The sequence below is a fragment of the Ammospiza nelsoni genome, chromosome 6, assembly GCF_027579445.1.
Source record: "Ammospiza nelsoni isolate bAmmNel1 chromosome 6, bAmmNel1.pri, whole genome shotgun sequence".
Classification (NCBI taxonomy): Eukaryota; Metazoa; Chordata; class Aves; order Passeriformes; family Passerellidae; genus Ammospiza; species Ammospiza nelsoni.
This window is the reverse complement of record NC_080638.1, coordinates 25,417,668-25,435,689: the sequence shown is the minus strand read 5'-3', so window position 1 is coordinate 25,435,689 and position 18,022 is coordinate 25,417,668. Positions and strand designations below refer to the sequence as shown.

The window sequence follows — 18,022 nt, the reverse complement described above, 5'->3', positions numbered from 1 at the left end:
AATTGTCCCATTTCAACTATACACCATACCAAGAATGAAATGAAATTTTCCTTTTCTGTTCCTCAGACTTAATATTACATGAATACAGTTGTCAGACCTACTCTGGCAACTCTCTTGAACAAAAGCATATCAGTTTTTGAAAAGTTCATCCTTCAGGAACCCAGCAAAATCAACTGAAATGAAACTGTAGTCTACCCTCTGTTACATCATTTTTGCTGAACAGAATAGCTCCTCTCTATTTTCTGTAGGGTTTGCTTTTATTTGGTTGGTTGTTGTTTGGGTTTACTCTGCTTCAAATCTGATCATCCTCTCTATCTGGACAGTACCAAGTACTGTTCCAGGTTTCACTGGAAGAGGACAACAGAAATAAAGGAAAATTATAAAGGAATACAATAACTATGTCATCAGAGAGACTTGAAAAGGGCATTTATATGGTAAACATTTAGTCAATACTATATACAGAAAAAGCGCATTCTACAGAATGCAGGAGAAAAACCCAAAGTTTCAGTAACTAGGGCTACTCTGACTGGGGCTGAAATCGTCCTATAAAAGTATCCCAACTAGATGAGAGCACATAACACGATTTCAGCCTTCTGATCCACAAAATGGGGATTAAGAACCCAGCTCCTATCTTCCAGGAGCCTTCTAAAAATGAATATATTAAACACTGTAAGACAGTCAGACACTCCAATTCCTGAAGAGATGAAAAGAACCCAAATCAGAAACTCACTGCTAAGTACTGGGGTCCAAGTGTGTTCAGACCAGCCAGGTTCCCCCATATTGAGGCAGCACTGATCTGTTGCATTTGTTGCTGAAGTTGCTGAGCAATTCGTTTCTGCTCTTTGTCCTTCTGCGTGTCTGCAAATTTTACAACAATGGGAGAAGAGCAACCCTGCAAATAGCAATTCAAACAATTACATACTTGCTATCCCCAGCAGTCACAAAAATACTGAATTAAGACCCAGTCATTGGAATCATTCCCCTCCTCCTCTATGCATAGATACAGACATTTATATTATATATATATTCAAACAGAACATTTCATCAAAGGTTTAAAATCTTGTTTGCTTTTAATTCTGTTTTGTATTTTAGTATTTTCTTTGCAGATGAAGTTTCTATCTCCGACTCTAAAAATAGAGCAAAACAAACACAAGGGGTCCAGGAGCAGTTTTTATGAAGAAACACAGAACTGCACTTGTCCTTCTCTCTGCTCTCTAGTCCCTGAAACTCCATAGTGACTGCCTGACAATTACACCTGCTCCTGACACCCACTAACTTGTTTTACCTCCATGGTTTGTGCTTGGTGCATTGCTTTGATTGCTGTTTGTGCCATGGCTCTTGTTGTAAAAGTCACAAATGCACAACCTGGGGAAAGAACAAAAAGGAATCAAGTTGTTCACTACCTCCACAATTATTGAGATGAATACAGGAATGAAAATGCTTACTGAGTAGGGAGGAGGTGTAGGTGGGAATCACAGAAAAAGCTCAAATGCCAGGCTGAGATGCAAAAGGCAGCATCCAGCATCCTCAAACTGCCAAAAAAGCTTCTTGCTTTGCTTACCTCGGCTCAGGCCATCGGGGCCCCGTAATATCCTGCATTCTTCAATCTGCCCAAAGGGGGAGAACATCACTCGAATGTCATTTTCATTGCACTTCTTGGATATCATTCCGATAAACAACTTCCTATCTTCTACTGCTAAGGAAGCAAAAGATAAAGAGTATTACCAGCAAATATGTGCTTACTAGATCTTAGGACTTCTCTGTTAACAGCAGTTATTTCCCTTGTATTTAGGATATGTGCTTATCAAACCAGATTCCTGGTAATGGACCATGTCTTCAGTTCAACAGGATGCATATGAGGTACTTCAATGAACCTGACAGATGTTTTATGATTTTATGTTTATGATTTGCTGATTATTTTTAGCCTGTTAAGTCTGTGAACAACAGACATGTTAAAAAAGGAAGAAAAAAAGTATGTCAGATTCAGCACTTCCCTGTATCTCTTCAGTTCTAGGTGAGGCAAGGCTTGAATGTGGTTTATTGTACTACTTTCATTGTCTTTCCTCTGCTTATTCTATCTTTAGACTACCAACATATACCTAACTGTACATAAACAAGCAAGTGAACTCTAGAAAGCTTCTTTTTAGCCTCATGCCAATCACCTAAATTTAGATATGCCAATTTCCTCATGCTCCTCTCTCAACAGTGGAAGCAACAGCAGTTGCTAAAACTGAACACTTTTACTTCTGTTAGTGATAGGCCCATTCTGATCTGCATCAAAAGCACAAAAATAACACCTCAAATCAAACCACGGACTGCATGGTACTGTTTTTTGGCTCTAAATACTGATGCTATTAGATATATTAGAGCTGAAGAATACCTTTCAGTGGGCAGACCATTTAAAATAACTGGTTCAGAAAGGCATTTCCCTTCATTTTTCAGTTAGTTGTTACTAATGTCAGCTAAAGGTCACTTGAGTGAGGGGGGTAAATCTAAATTCAGAGCAGATTTTTATACTTTTGATTTACTTATTTAAGGATGCTGATCACCTCTGAAATACCTCCTTTTAAAGGATGAAGTGAATTATTCATAATATCACTTGAAAATATAAAACAACATTCATCACGATATAAAATGATGAACACTCTAGCACATTTTGAAGCTTCAAAAAAGTCTTCTCCTGTGGGGGCCTGAATATATGTATTGTTATGGAGAGAGTCCCTGTAAGATCTGTGTGGGTCCTAGTTACTCCAAATGAGCTACAGCTGCCAAGCCCTTAGTTGGGCAGCAGCTGTAGCTTGTGAAGGTAACTGGAATAAATAGGGGTGGGTCAAGAGCCCAGGAGGAGCCCCTGAGAAGACACACGAAGGACTGTGCTGCAGAGAAGAACAGCTTGGTGCAGTATCGGACTTGAGAAATACGAATACAACAACTGGTGACCCCGATGTGATGAAGAACACGCAGCCAAACATTGAGAGAAGGTATGGGACCCTCCGATATTATGGAAGAAAGGCCAGCTGAGAGCTGGGACTTTAGCATATCATATGGCCTTTGAATTAAGGAGCTGTAACAGCAGAAAGCTGTAAGAATATGGCCTTTAAGGAAAAGAGCCTTGGAACATCTAGGGATTTGTATGTATCTAAGACAGCTGAGAGCTGTGGCAGCTTGAGAGCTGGGACTGTATGTGTATTGTAATTGTATAATTGTTAAAAGAAAAGGGGGGAAATGTGGGGGCCTGAATATATGTATCGTTATGGAGAGAGTCCCTGTTAAGATCTATGTATGTGGGTCCTAGTTACTCCAAACGAGCTACAGCTGCCAAGCCCTTAGTTGGGCAGCAGCTGTAGCTTGTGAAGGTAACTGGAATAAATAGGGGTGGGTCAAGAGCCCAGGAGGAGCCCCTGAGAAGATGCATGAAGGACTGTGCTGCAGAGAAGAACAGCTTGGTGCAGTATGGGACTTGAAAAATATGAATACAATGAGAATACAACATTCTCCTATTCAATGCTATAGTGAAGGGAAACCAACTTACTTGTTGAGTCTTCTATGATGCTGGAAAGGAAGACACCAAACTATTCCAGCAGACATGACTATAATTGGCCTTTAAATCTTAATGTTGCACCCAATTAATTTTCTGGTCTTAGAGCAGAAAGCTGCTTTCAAATCCTTTTAGCAGACCATTTTAGTTCCAAGAGATCCAGAATCCCTTGTCTTGGTGGCAAGTTCAAATACTCTCCTAACTAATGCTTTCTTATTTATTGTTGTCACCTTCATTTTTTATTAACACTCAAGAGTTAAATAATAGCCTCAGAAATAACATCCTAAAATTCCACTTAGGATGGAAGTTTTTTAAACTTTCCATTATTTTCCCAGGATATTTGTATGTGTGTTTCTATGTAACGTGAAGTCATTTTAAGTTTAGAGAACCTATTCTGTTCTCCTCCCAAAAATACTTCAAAAGAATACTTCAAAAGACTCCTTTCTAGATATATTTACACAGGAACGTGTCCTGTATACCCATGGAGAAATCTGCAGATGGAATTACTCCTACTATATGTCACCCATACATTCCATCTTTTATTTTTCTATTATGTTAATAAGGGGTAAACGTTCTCAAACCAGGACTATCTTCTCCATGATGCAACACAAACCACTGCAAATGAAGAAAATAAAATTTGGTTGAGCCTAGAAAGGCTGAAACTATAGGATACTAAATGCTTTCTTTGCTTAGGTTGCAGCAATACAGATACACACACATTTGAACATCCATGTATGTAGGTACATAAAGGAAAGGCATTTCTCACAAGGAAATGCATAGATAAATGATCATTTACCCCGTGGTAGATGAGAAACTCTTAATACATCTGAAGAAATTCTTAATCCATCTGAAATGGCCAATGTGCAGAAATATTCAGTTTTTCTTCTCTACTGAACTGCTGTTAATTCTCAACCTCTCTTGTATGCTACAAGAAGTATTTTTGATTCCCACCCCAGCTGCAATGGACTTTGCTTCACATTGGACAAACACATGAAAAAGCATTTCTAGATTTCATAAAATCATAGAATAGATTGGTGTAGAAAGGACCTTAAAAATCACCTAGTTCCTCTGACTAGACCAGGCTGCTTAAAGCCCCATCCAGACAAGTCTTGAACACCTCCAAGGATGGGGCATCCACAGTTCCTCTGGGTAACGTGTTCCCATGTTTCACCATCCTCATGGTATAGAATTTCTTCATAAAATCTAATCTAAATCTCTTTCAGTTTAATACTGTGATCCCTTGTGCTATCTCTATACTCCTAGATAAACAATCCCTCCACATCCTCCTTGTAGGCTCCCTTCAGGTACTGGCAGGCTGCTAGAAGGCTCCCTGGAGCCTTCTCTTCTCCAGGTGGAACAACCCCAACTCTCTCAGCCTGTCCTCACAGGGGAGGTGTCCGTCCCTAGGATATCTTGATGGCCCTTCCCTGAACATGCTTCCCAGGTCCATGTCTTATGCTGGGGGCCTCAGAGCTGGATGCAGTGCAAATAGATGGGGTCTTACAACAGCAGAAGGAGAATCACCCCTCAACCTGTTATGCCTCCTTTAGCTACAGCCCAGGATATGACTGGTTTTCTGTGCTGCAAGTGTACACTGCATGTTTATATCCATTTTTTAGCCACCAAGTCCTTCTCAGGGCTGCTCTCAATTGACTCATCACTCAGCCTGTATCCATGTTTGCAGCACCTTGGCCTTGCTGAACTTCATGAGGTCAACACAGGCCCACCTCTCCAGTCAGTCAAGGCTCCTCTGGACTGCTTCCTTTCCCTCTAGGGTATAACCACAGCACTCAGCTTGACATCACCGATAAGCTTGCTGAGGATGCACTCAATCCCACTGCCCATGTCCCCAAAAAAGATTTAAACCACCTTAGTACAAAGAAGAACTCACTGGATGTTTCCCTAACTGACAACATGGTTCTACCACAAGCAGCAGCAAGAGAGATACTCTGAGTCATGGAATTTGAGAGACACCACTCACGCTACCTATTATTTAAAAACACACCTTTCTGATTTCACTTTTTTTCTTTTAAAAAACCAGGCCTCCAATTCAAGACTTCATCAAAAGCTGTTAAGCAAAAGGGAAATCCTCAAGTTTCCGGACTAGCCCAAATGATGACACCAAACTGGGACTTTAGTAAAGCTTACCATTACTCTTTTCGCTGTCAGCTGGTTTCATCTGGATAGGATGGTGCATCTGAAATGTAAAAAGATTATTTAATCTCAGATTACATCCACTTCATACTATATGGAATACGTCCCATAACAATTGTGAAAGAAAGAAATTATAGCTTAAATTGCCTCAAGAGAGGTGCATATATAACACTACAAAATTCCAAGAAAAGGCTTTCCTAATTATATGCTATCATTCCTCCTCAGAGTATTATAAAAGCCATTTCCACCCACTTCACTGCCATATCATTATTTTAAATACTCCAAAATTCCCGTAAGTTCTGCTATTATATAGACCTCATAACACTGATCTTTTGAATAGGTTTTTTACAACATTATTTCAGGGCAACATAATGTGTTTGTGCTTCAGTGGTGCTGGAGCTCAGAGAAACAAGACACAGTTGTGAAGAAAGCAGGGCTCTGCTCTTACCCCTGGGAGGATCTTCATGTTGTGAAGAGCATTCTGTGCTTCTAGTGCAGCTTTACGGGTATAAAATGTAACAAAACAGCACCCTGCAATTGAAACAAAATGTTAACGAGGAATGAACACCCAATCTTGGAGCGCTGTACAGAAATTGCAAGCCCAACTTCATACTTCCAATGGAAAATGTATGATAAGAACAGGTTAGGTGCTGGAACAGGTAGGTGCTACTGTTTGCGAAAGTTTAAGAAAGATTTCCAAGTGTAATAAAATAGAATATGTTCAGAACTAACCCAATATCCCATTAAAACAAGCAGATACATCTGTTGGCTACTTCATTTTCAAACTCAATTATTTCCTTGTACCAAAACCCTACCTACCTTCATAGGAAATATTGCATATAACCAAACTGCAAATGCAGGCACTAAAATTAGTAATGTTTACAAGTATTTGATTAACACAAATGACTAAAACCCCAATTTCATATTTATCTGAAATTGAGTCCCATTCAGCCTTATTTTGATCATATGACATCATCACAGTGATGCTCTGGAGCAACACAGTATTACTGGATGTTCTGCTTTGCAATTATAATTCGTACTCCTCAAGCATCTCCATCACTGCTGAGTTCTAAAAAAAATTATGATTTTTCTGAGCTCAGCTAATGACTGGATCACAGTTCAAGTATAATTAGATAAACACAAAGGTTTTATAAAGTCTGGGCTTGCATGCATATCTGGTCACACAGAGCTCTACAGGGCTGTTTGAATAAGCATACAACTAAGACTGCAATTATGTGAAAGTGGCTGAAATCCCAAGTCTCACAAGAGAAGTACAGAAGTTCTCACCTTTGCTTTGAGGAGGGTTTTGGCTCCTGTCCCGCAAGACATTGATTTCATAGACAGCACCATACTGTTCAAAAAGTTCTCTGAGATCCTTCTCACACCAGCTCCGTGGGACTTGACCCACAAACATTTTGATAGCATCTAGATCAGGTTGGTCTGGGTGATCCAGTGTGCCATTCATTTTCTTTGCACTAAGAAAAACAAAACCAAAAAATTCTGGTTTATATCTTCCTACAAATTCTAAACAAAAGCATGCCTATGGCAAAATTAAAGAAAAAATAATTTTCTACACATATATAAATGTGTATGATGAAAATATACATATAAAAAGGAACTCTTGCACATTCCCAGTATGCATACCAGAGTACACTCACATTTACGGGCAAGCTATGTCCTTTGAAATGAAACACACTCTACACAGCTGTTTAAAACTCTGTTCCCATAATGCAGTCAACATCTGGGATTCAGGATATAAATCTGCTGAGATAACTGAAAACTAACACTAGCTCAGCCATGTAAAAAGAAACCAGAACTTGAAGGAACCTAAGCTCAGTCTACCTACAATCTACCAAAGTTATCAGTAACCACCGAAAATGAGAGAATGTTATTACTACATTTTTACATGAGACTAATTGTAACTGTTTCCCAAGGTGAAGTTCCATCTTAAAACACAGAAACAGAAAAAACTGATCCAATGGTAAGTTTCTTTAAAGGTTTACAAGGAAGTACTTCTTTGTGAAACTAGGGAGCTTTCAACAATAATTGGCAAAAAATGAGGCTTAAATTGTACATGAAAAGGCTGGGATTGGACAATCCAGTTAGTCACAGACTGAATCAGGTTCAATAATGTCAGGGTTCTAACAGAGGAAAAAAAAAAAAGTAACTTCTTAGACTACAACAACATGGAAGTTTTGAGTATTGGAATCCTCAATAGGTTCCAAGGCATTCTGTCTAGCCATATGAGCATTTACACCCTATTAATAAAAGCTGTGTTATGCTCCACCCAGCCAGCTGACAAGTCCTTCACTGCTCCCTGTATTGACACCTCATTATTTGTTAGGTGCAGTGTGATGTCTGTTATCAGTACCCCCAGCCTGGTACACCAGAGCACCCCTCCCTGCAGAAGTCTGACTGTAACAACACCCTGTTGTAGCTATAGTGACTAGTTGGTTAAAACTGCTGACCAATCCCTTCATAATCTAGAAAGGACATGGGGAGTGGAACAGCAACTATACAATGATTCCCCCCCGCCCCAAACTCTTTGCTGAAGGTGGTCTTCTTCCAGAGCAGTCAGTTTTCTTCATCTCTGCTTTGCTCCTTTGAAGACAGTTTGAATGGCTTTTTAACTGCACGATAGTAAACAGTATTCCTCACTGTCCATCTGAAATTGCATTTCTCCCTGAAAAGAATTTTAAAAAAATCCAAGCCCAGTACTGTTTAGTATTTTTCCCCATCAATAAACTGCTATTCAGAACCTAAGAGAACCTAAGGAAAAAAATGATGTTAGGGAAAGCTCATAATTTTATAGCTGTATGAACAGACTTCAAAAGCAACAAAGCTTCTTACTAGAAGGGAAGAGAATAATCATAAATGCTTTCACTCCTCTTCACCTTTCCATTTAGAAAGGGTCAGCACCTCTCCAAACAGCCAAGGGAAACAACACCCTTTACAAACATGTAAACTGCCTCTTTTCATTTCAGTTAAGAACAATTGGAAATTGTTTACCCTATCCAATAATAATTTTCAGCCCTGCCTTCCATGGGTAGCTTCAAGAGCACAAGATGGCTCCTTTTAACTGGGCAACTCTTAATATGACCTCAACAGTATTCAAGGAATATTTTACTCCTAATTAAAAGGTTTAGTCTGGAGTCATTAATAGGGAAGAACAGAAACAGTTCTTCCCACAAATGATTTCAACAATCCATGTTATAATATCAGTACCTGTAGCATACAATAAGCAGTGTCATCAAACAGCTTTATTCCTCCTTAGTCCTTATCACCACAATTATCAGACCATTTTCCCCCCATCTTCAAACCAACATCAATCTTCCATGACCACTAGGATTTCTTCAAGAAAACAAACTGCAGGCTGTCCTATCTCTCCTTCCTGTCCCCCTCTGTCCCAACAGACAGCAGGGCCTTGAGACAGCAATTCCAGCTATCATTTTAGTTAGAACTTAGACATGAAGAGAAAATACTTACACAGGGCTTGCATTCAAGGAGCAATGGTCCACCATCATCTCTGGGAGGAAATCCAACTTGAACGCGGCCATCACCTCAGTCTCTGACAAACTCCTAACACTAAATCAATGTACTGCCTAACCCCCCAACAACACCACTTCCAAAAGTCCTGCAGGTCTTAACACTCAGCCACACAAAAAACACTCAAACCACAGAAACAGAAGCTCAGGGAGACCAGCAATAGACACCACAGAAACAGGCTGGACTGGGAAAGGGACATGGAATCCCAGATTAAAAAGGGGATGTGACCATGTGAAGGGAGGCTCAGCTTAGTACACAATGAAAATGCTGATGCACTAGGCTTGTTTTGTGCAATTTTCCCTGGCGAAGCAGTACTGAGTGCACTGTCAGATAAACAGAGTGTCAGATCCATGAAGATAGCAATGGGTAACAGAGCAAAAAGAATACAAACTCCAGTCTTTCCACCCCCACCTAACTCCTTGTCTCCCAAAATGGCAGACCAAGGCCTTGAAGTTCAGACAAGCACTTTCCAAATCAGCAATACTAAGGTGTGAAGTCAAGAGGTTTCTTCACCATAAACATTTTTAATAGGTGATTTCACTCTCTTCCCCTTGTGCTTTACTATTGACACTCTCAACTTCTATGGCACAAAATGCCAATTACAATTTTTCTCCAAATCTGCCAGAAAAAAGGTCAGATTATTCAAAAATTCCTTAACAACCACAGAACATCAAAACCGAATCCTTTTATAGAAGTAAAACATACATTGTTCTGAAAACAATACTTTGTCTAAAAATCCAGATATACAGAGTCTATAAATGACCAAGAAAGGGAAAAAACTCAGTGATTTACTGAAAACCATTTTATAGTCTTTGAGAACACTGATCAGAACACCTCAGCTGCTTCATCATTAAAACAGATATAGCATGTTGATCAAGGAACTGTGAGATGCATCTATATATGCAATGCAGGTTTCTTGTTAAATCTCCAACACCCAAACTAATGGGGAGATAATATGGATAAAACTGGATACACTGTGAAATGCAGGAATATTTGACTGAGTGGAGTGAGTGCCTCAGTGCAGAGGCACCTGAGTGTGTTGGAGCACTCCAGGAGGAATGGTTAATTGGAGTCTAACATGAGACCAGCAACCCTTATATATGGTTGTTATAACCACAAAATAACCTCTCAGAGCATCAAGGACTGCATGCTGGAGCAGCTGTGATTACATCTTTCTCCTCTGTCAATGGTTGCAATGGGTACTTGCAGTTATTCTGACTGGCCAGTATACATAGGTTTATTTAAGCTTGCACAGTTACAGTATGTCAATTGGTTTTTTTCATAAGTAATGTTTCCAACCCCTGAAAAAAATTTTTAAAAGAGAACTTTTCTTATCTTTTGCCAGCAGTGAGGTTAATTTAAAGGAGCTAGGCCTTGTAATACAAAGAGATATGCATACACTGCAAAATAAGAGAGGACATACATTTCTCACACATCAGATATTCAACAGTAACTACTTCATGCATGCTCTTACTATGTGATAAATGCAAGAAAGCATTCTCTTTAAAGAAAAAGGTGTAAGCTATCTGCTAAGCACCATTGTTAAGAACATGCAAATAGGCATTAGGGAGCACAGGTCAATTTTTCAGCTTTCAATAAATGAAATTGCTCTGTCTACCTTTAGACACATATTACAGGCTTCCCACTTGAAAAATGCCATGTTGAGTAAAGTCCATCATATCAATAATATTCAAATGTTAAAATGATCCTAGAGCCCATTTCACGCATTTGTCTAAAATGAGACTGCAGAGAAAAACTTTTCAGGTTTATGTGATTAGAACAACAGATTACAGGATGTGATTCCTATATGAGATGAATCTATAGACCAACACTGCAAATTCTGGCCCTATCCAGGAAGACCAGAACTCATTCCTTCTGGTCTTTCACTCATCTTTAGCTTTTTACATCAGCCAGTAAAATGTCCCAGCTGCCATGCTCACTGTAGGTTCCATGAAAGACAATGCTGGCAACACATTGTCTAGAAGATGGGTTTTAAAAATGTTACTGAGATTGATTAGAAATGTTACTGAGATTGATTTGCTGAAGAAAATCACTACACCATTACAATTTGATCCTATGCCCACCCTTTCCCACATCCCTCTGCTCCTCAAAATCAAGGTCCTGTCTTCTTGTTCCATTAAGACAAAACTGCAATGCTATAGGCACAATTTGTTGGAAAGGAAGCATTAATACTAGAATGGTGAATAAATACCTGAAGATATGTTAGCCAAGACTCAGTGCCTCTGGGTGCCATACTTCTGAAGCAATGATGGCAACTTCAGTGACAAAACAGTGTACAAGCGGGTTTGGTTTACTGTTATTTAGCTGAAGGCTTCAAGCTAGTGAAGTTAAAAGACTTACAGACTTCACTTGTGAAAATATCAAAAGGAGTGGAAAAACATGGTATTTCACTACTGCACAGAAATAAGAATTAAATGAGGAAAAAGTGTTTCTTTGAAATTAGAAAAACACAGAAATTATCCTAACCATTTCTCACAAAGAAAGAAAAATAAGGGAGCTAAACACACTTGTTTTTTGCTCAGATGTCAAATTCCTGCTGGCTTCCAGATCCATTCTTTGACTGTTTCTATTCAAAGGATAACAGAAACAATGTCTGAAATTCCAAGCTCCGTGGACTGTAGCTACACATTTAAATGCTGTGCTCATCTGACAATATGAACATTAAAAAACTTCTATGCACTACACATTAGATCTCAATTTTTACACTTCTGAAGCCCTAGATGATGCTGCAGAATGTGTCCTTATGTGCTCCTCAGAGACTGCAGAGTATAAACGTTGAAAGTTTTTTGCTTTTTAAATTTACATCACATCCCAGGGCAAAAAAATCGTGAAAATTCACTACAAAATCGAAAATCTATTATCATATTTTCTTTCCTAAGACAGCCTAGTTTTAATGAGTAATTAACTCTGAAAGCTGAAGATAATACCACCTTTTATTTTATACATTCTGTACTCAGACAGCATACACAAATCTGAAGCTGAGGGACTACTGGCATGGTGAGAGCAAGCTATGGGAAAGGATACAGGCTATGGGGAAATCAGACACTGTGAAGCTCTGAAGGAGACAGGTCCTAGAATAAACTTCCCCTTGTATTATCTGTGCATATCTAGATTCTTACAGTGCTGCTGAATTGCAGTTTTGTTTTTACACTGATAGCCTCTAGGTTACATGCATCAAAATACAGCAGTTGCTTGTCAATATTTTGTTTCATTGTTGATCGTGTAAGCATGTGGTCAGAATGTTTTCTGCTTGTGTTGAAATCCAAACTGTCTCCCCATGCCTCACTGGGTACAAAAAGCCCCTTACCTAGTTGCCAAAACTGCAATTTCTTCCTCTGCCAATCTCTTTGACTGTTATGCACTGTGGGTACACAAATCTGACACATTGAGAATACTGAATTTACCATCAAAATACATGAAGTTTTTGGGCTGCCTACAATTCTGATTAAATTAACTGAAAAACATTTTATTGATGTGAACTTTGGTAGAAGTTCCCAGAACATGGAGAAAAAGGATAGGAGGGGAAGACAACTGCCTTTACCTTGGAAATACCAAAGTTTTGTGGTGCTCCCTCTTATGCATTTATCTGAGAGCAGATAAATGAGATGTAGATGCAGATGAATTTTTACAAATCAGGTAAATAAATTTAATTCTAAAAATAGATCCTACTATAAGCTTTTTCCCCCCTTGCCTTCCTCAAAATATTTCTGGGGAAAAGTATTTGAGGTACATCAATACATTCCTGACCTACTTCTCTGGCTTGTGAATGAAGTCCTGCAGCTTCTACTTCAATTAACTCTGTGAAAGCTCAAAAGGAATGAATTATGAACTTTCGTCTGACTGAAGAATCCCCAGGACTCCCAGCTCTCTGCCAGCAGATGAAACAGCAAGTGACCCAGTCTTCTGGCTTGCAGAATGAGGCTTTCTCTGCCTAAGTACTCTTAGAAAGAGAAAAATGAAACAGCAGCTAAGCTATACCTTTTTTGATAGTAAAGAAAAATTGTAGCAGTAAATGATATAAAATTTATTTTGAAAAGTTAGGGATTTTTTTTCTTGAAAAAGGAGATGAAACTTTGCAGTAAAGTGAGGAAATTTGTTATTCTAATTAATTCTAAACAGTGAAGCTTATAAAAAGACAAGAAACACATACAGGTACATTTTTGTCTCAAATTGTTTATGGGCCTCCTCAAATACATATGATTATCTGTTCTTCCTGCTATACAACATACACTTCACACAGAATCTCTGTGAATGGCAATGATAGGCCTAGATCATACCAAAGAGTGGGAATTTGCCTATGCATTTGTGTTAGGACAAAACAAACCAAACTATGTTAAAGAAAAAAAAAAAAAAAGGAAGAGTTGTCCTGTTAAAAGCTACTCAAGAACGGAACTTGATGTAAATGTTCATTAAAATATCTGCACTATATTCAATTGCTTTAGTAAGTAACACTAAATCCTCCCCAAGAGGTCCTCCAACGCCACAAACTACACAACCAAAAAACCCAAACCCCACACCTCTGGACTTGAGGAAATGTGACAGCAACCAGTATATACACTTTCCTTTCTTTTTATAATGCCTTGCAATTGCTTTCACAATGCCACCACACACCTGATGAACAAATTCAATCTGTGATATACTCGATATCTGGCTCACTCCCGAGGACAACTTACATCAAATGGCAGACAGCAGCTCTGCAATATGAGAGCTTATCAACTAGGAAACAGGTTACAAACATCTGTTCAAATCTGAGAAACCAAAAAAAAACCCCACTCCAAACTGCAAATGAGTCCTGCTCTGCCAGTGGCTGGTACTGACAGCAATTTTAAATGTGTCTAATGAGAACTTGCAAGAAGCTGAATTACCAGTCTTAGGACCCTCTTATAACACATGTATGAAGTCCACAAAGTTTAAGGCAGTGGCCTACAAACTTTTCCTCTCATCTTCTGATACACTGCCTCTTCACCTGCTTGCCTGTAAGGGGATGCAGGATTGTCCTGTGAATATCCTGATGGGGCTGTGGCTATTGGAATTCTGCAATGTGAGCAGGCCACAGCTCTGCAGACAATGATCTGCTTCTCTAGGATAGAACAGCTGCATGACGCTACCCTGAGCTTTACTTTCTTAGAGCACAGCTGAGAGCTAACACAGCTGGATGAGGTTGCTAACCCAGTGCTTGATCTGCTGCAGCTGTGTCTGCTGCTTCAGTGATGATGCTACGAAGGCTTGCACAGGCATTACCAAAGAGAGAAAAATGGAATTAGCCTGGCCATGAGACTGCCTCCTGACAGGGACCTAAAACATCCATCTCTGACCATAAAATTTCTCATTACCCTATTGTCAATATGGAGTATGAAAGCTGACAGCCTTAAGGCATTACCTTGAGGAATATCCAACTATTCCTTCCAGAACGTGTACCTATTTTTTTTTTTTACATAAAAAAAAGTCCAAAGAATTTCAAATACCTCAGTCTGCTATAGTGCAATGTACAGAGTGATAAAAAACTTTAGTTAGTATATGTGGATTTTTCCAAAGGCATACAGTATGCACTCACCCTGCTTTCAAGGACATTATTGTGCAGCACAAGAATAGTAGACTAACACATTAGCTCAGTGAAATAAGGAAAAATATGCCTATATGTAAGTAAAATCTTCAAATTAAGACAATTAAACACCAAAGAGAATATGAAGTTTCTAGGGAACTATCTCCATATACCCGTTCCCCAACAATTACATACGTACATTCATCTTCATAGAAATACAAGAAGAGGTACCTGGATTGTTTTCTTTACCTTATATTGTAATATATTTTCTTTTGCTAGCTTACATTTTGTAATTAAAGTTCTCAATTGTTACCTTCAGAACAGTGATCGGAAATTTATGTTACATTTCTGTCTTTCCCTGATACATTTTGTTTATTTTGCATATTTCTGTGTCTTTTTCAGACTAAGGGAATGCAGAGAGAGTTTTGAATGCAAATTGTAGTTGTGAATTTAAAACTAAGGCACAGGACACAGGAAAACTTACTGTGATGCAAAAAAGACAATAAAAGCCTGGCTGAGAAGACACTGTATTAAAGGTACCAGACACAAAGCATATAAGAAAACAAACTGCTAAAAGACCAAATAATAAATCTGAAGCAATTAATGCAGGAAAACCCCTTAAAGAACCAATACCTGTAGAAGAGGCAACAACAAGCCTTAATGCAAGTTCCTTAGAAAAATTAATTTTGTCAAATCACAGGCAAGGGGAAAACATCACATACTTAACCCTCTTTGCAAGACATTTTACAATTAATAATTGATATTAGGAAAAAGCATTGATGTATCCCAGGGCAATTGCTTTCAAAGCAGACATGTACAGGTTTCTTCCCCTCATTCTGGTGTACTAGTTCTAGTATATGTTCTAGTATACTAAAGACATTAAAGCTCTTTATCCTTACCTTTAGATTCTGGTTTGTTTTGTTTTTTTGTTTTTTTTTTTTAATAAGTATATGTGAAATGTCTATTTCAGGTACTGCTTAAGCCCTACAGTAAGGTATGTAAAGAAAATATCACTTTAAATTTGTATTTTTTTAAGATACCCAAACATTCCAGTAGTTTGATTTTGAGCAGCATTTTTAATTTTTCTAATCATATTGCTAGAACATAAAAATTCTTACACTTTGCAAGAGAAAAAACTATGGAAACCTTAAATATCTAAGAGAGATCGGAAAGACCTATAGACACTTTGGCATTGCAGACAGAAAAAACTTCTTGAGAAAGTAGGAAAAGTGGCTTGGTCACAACAATAGTAAGAGGAAATGAAGGTAGCTGTATGACACAGGAGACAAAGCAGGAAATGAGTATAAGAGGAGAGGATACACATTTCTACCCTGTGGAAGGACAGGGGACAGGATGAAACAATTTAGGCAGCGGCAAGGTTTGAGGTTTCCCCTCGCACCCTTTGTTTTTGCTTATTGACTGAATTCAGACCCTAAGACAGAAATACAGAAGGCATATCACACTTGCACTTCAATGCTCAAATCTCTACTGCAAGAGAATAATGCTTGGAAGCAATCTTGTGCTGAAGGCAAGGTACAGATTCCATTTAGGAGTGTCCTTGCTCTCTTTCTCTCTCCTAAATGTTGCCTCTGAGTTTGGTTTGATTTTGCTTTTTTCCTTTTGAAGATGGATATAGCCGAAGGTAAACTCCTGGCCATCTTTTAGTGCAAGAAACAATCCTGCAAGCAATTCTATGGAACAGAAAACTTTGTTTCAACTTTTTTTACCTTGTCAATACAAACACAGTACCTACAAATCTGGTTTCAGATACTCCTGCATTTTCCTGTCCTCTCCTGTATGACATGAATCTGAAGCTCTGTACTTAGTCAAAAAGATACTGGAAAAAAACGTTTTGCAATCTCTATAGTATTCACCAGATTTTTAAGGACTCTTAAATCTACACATTTTAGGGCAGTCTTCTGACACTGAAACAGAGCCAGAAGTTATTTCTCTAGTAAGGAGCTGGAAATCCAGTCATTCTTGGAAAGCTCTCAATAGTCTGCTTGTCTTCAAGCCAAACATGCCATAAAGCATTACAGCAGGCAAGGCAACTACATTTACACAGAGAAGGCTGTGTGGTTGCATATTGAGCCCAGGGGGAGCAACAGAACCAGCTGTAAAATTCCAAGACAATACCATGTACAAAGATCGTTATATTTTTATATTATTTATATTAACCTGCAGGAGGAGAACCTCTGAATCAAAAAACACTTTTAAGTTTAAGGCAAGCAGCACATTTTGTGCATATGTAAACTACAACCTTAAAGTAAGAACTGGCCAAAGTCACTTTTGTAGTACTATCTCTCTCATTTCATTTTATTCAAAGGAAAGCTTTTTGTTGTGCGTTACACAAAGAAAGTTGAAATGTAGCCTAGACAGGGGGTCTCAGTTGACTGGAAGTTAGCAAATGTTACACTCCATTTACATGAAGGGTTAAAAGGAGGATCTGGAGAACCACAGGCCTGTGATTCTGACCTCTGGGATGGGGAACGTCATGGAGCTGATCATCCTGAGTGCCATTACACAACATGCACAGAACAAGCAGGGGATCAGGCCCAGCCAGCAGGGGTTTCTGAAAGGCAGGTCCTGCTTGACCAACCTGATCTCCTATGTCAAGGTGAGCTGCTGAGTGGATGAGGGAAAGGCTTGTGATGTTGTCTACCTGAACTTCAGTAAAGCCTTTGACTCTGTTTCGCACAGCATTCTCCTGGACAGGGTGACTTTCCATGATGTGAATGGGTGTACTCTTTGCTGGGTAAAAGCTGACTGGAGTGCTAGGCCCAGAGAGTGGTGGTGATTGCAGTTACATCCAGCTGATGGGTGGCCACCAGGGGTGATCCCCAGGGCTCAGCATTGGGGCCAGTCCTGTTTAATCTCTTTATCAATGATCTGAGTGAAGGGATCAAGTGCATCCTCAGCAAGTGTGCAGCCAACACCAAGCTGTGTGGGAGTGTTGATCTGCCAGAGGAGAGGAAAGCTCTGCAGAGAGATCGGGGTAGGCTGGATCCACAGACTGAGGCCAAGTGTGTGCAGCTCAACAAGGCCCAGTGTCAGGTCCTGCCCTTGGGTCACAACAACCCCAAGCAGCGCTACAGGCTGGGGGAAGTGGGGCTGGAAGGCTGCCCAGCAGAGCAGGGCCTAGGAAGGTTGGCTGAGAGCAGCTGAACGTGAGCCAGCAGTGCCCAGGAAGGCCAATGGCATCCTGGCCTGGATCAGCAACA

At 39.3% G+C, this 18,022-nt stretch overlaps 1 protein-coding gene across 12 annotated transcripts in view; it reads right to left on the bottom strand.

The window, feature by feature from the left end:
• CELF1 (CUGBP Elav-like family member 1) overlaps positions 1 to 18,022 on the bottom strand; it is a 56,451-nt gene that overhangs the window by 19,269 nt on the left and 19,160 nt on the right. For 5 of the 12 annotated variants that reach the window (XM_059474579.1, XM_059474578.1, XM_059474580.1 and 2 more), the window contains exons 1-7: positions 9,179 to 9,315; positions 6,980 to 7,167; positions 6,141 to 6,223; positions 5,687 to 5,735; positions 1,562 to 1,696; positions 1,286 to 1,365; positions 731 to 892 (exon numbers count right to left, since the gene is read on the bottom strand). In XM_059474579.1, coding sequence (XP_059330562.1) covers positions 731 to 892; positions 1,286 to 1,365; positions 1,562 to 1,696; positions 5,687 to 5,735; positions 6,141 to 6,223; positions 6,980 to 7,167; positions 9,179 to 9,249 — 768 coding nt within the window. In that variant the 5' untranslated portion in view covers positions 9,250 to 9,315. Of the gene's footprint in view, positions 1 to 730; positions 893 to 1,285; positions 1,366 to 1,561; positions 1,697 to 5,686; positions 5,736 to 6,140; positions 6,224 to 6,979; positions 7,168 to 9,178; positions 9,316 to 18,022 lie in introns of those variants that run through there. The other 7 variants (XM_059474581.1, XM_059474582.1, XM_059474585.1 and 4 more) reach the window with 2 other exon arrangements.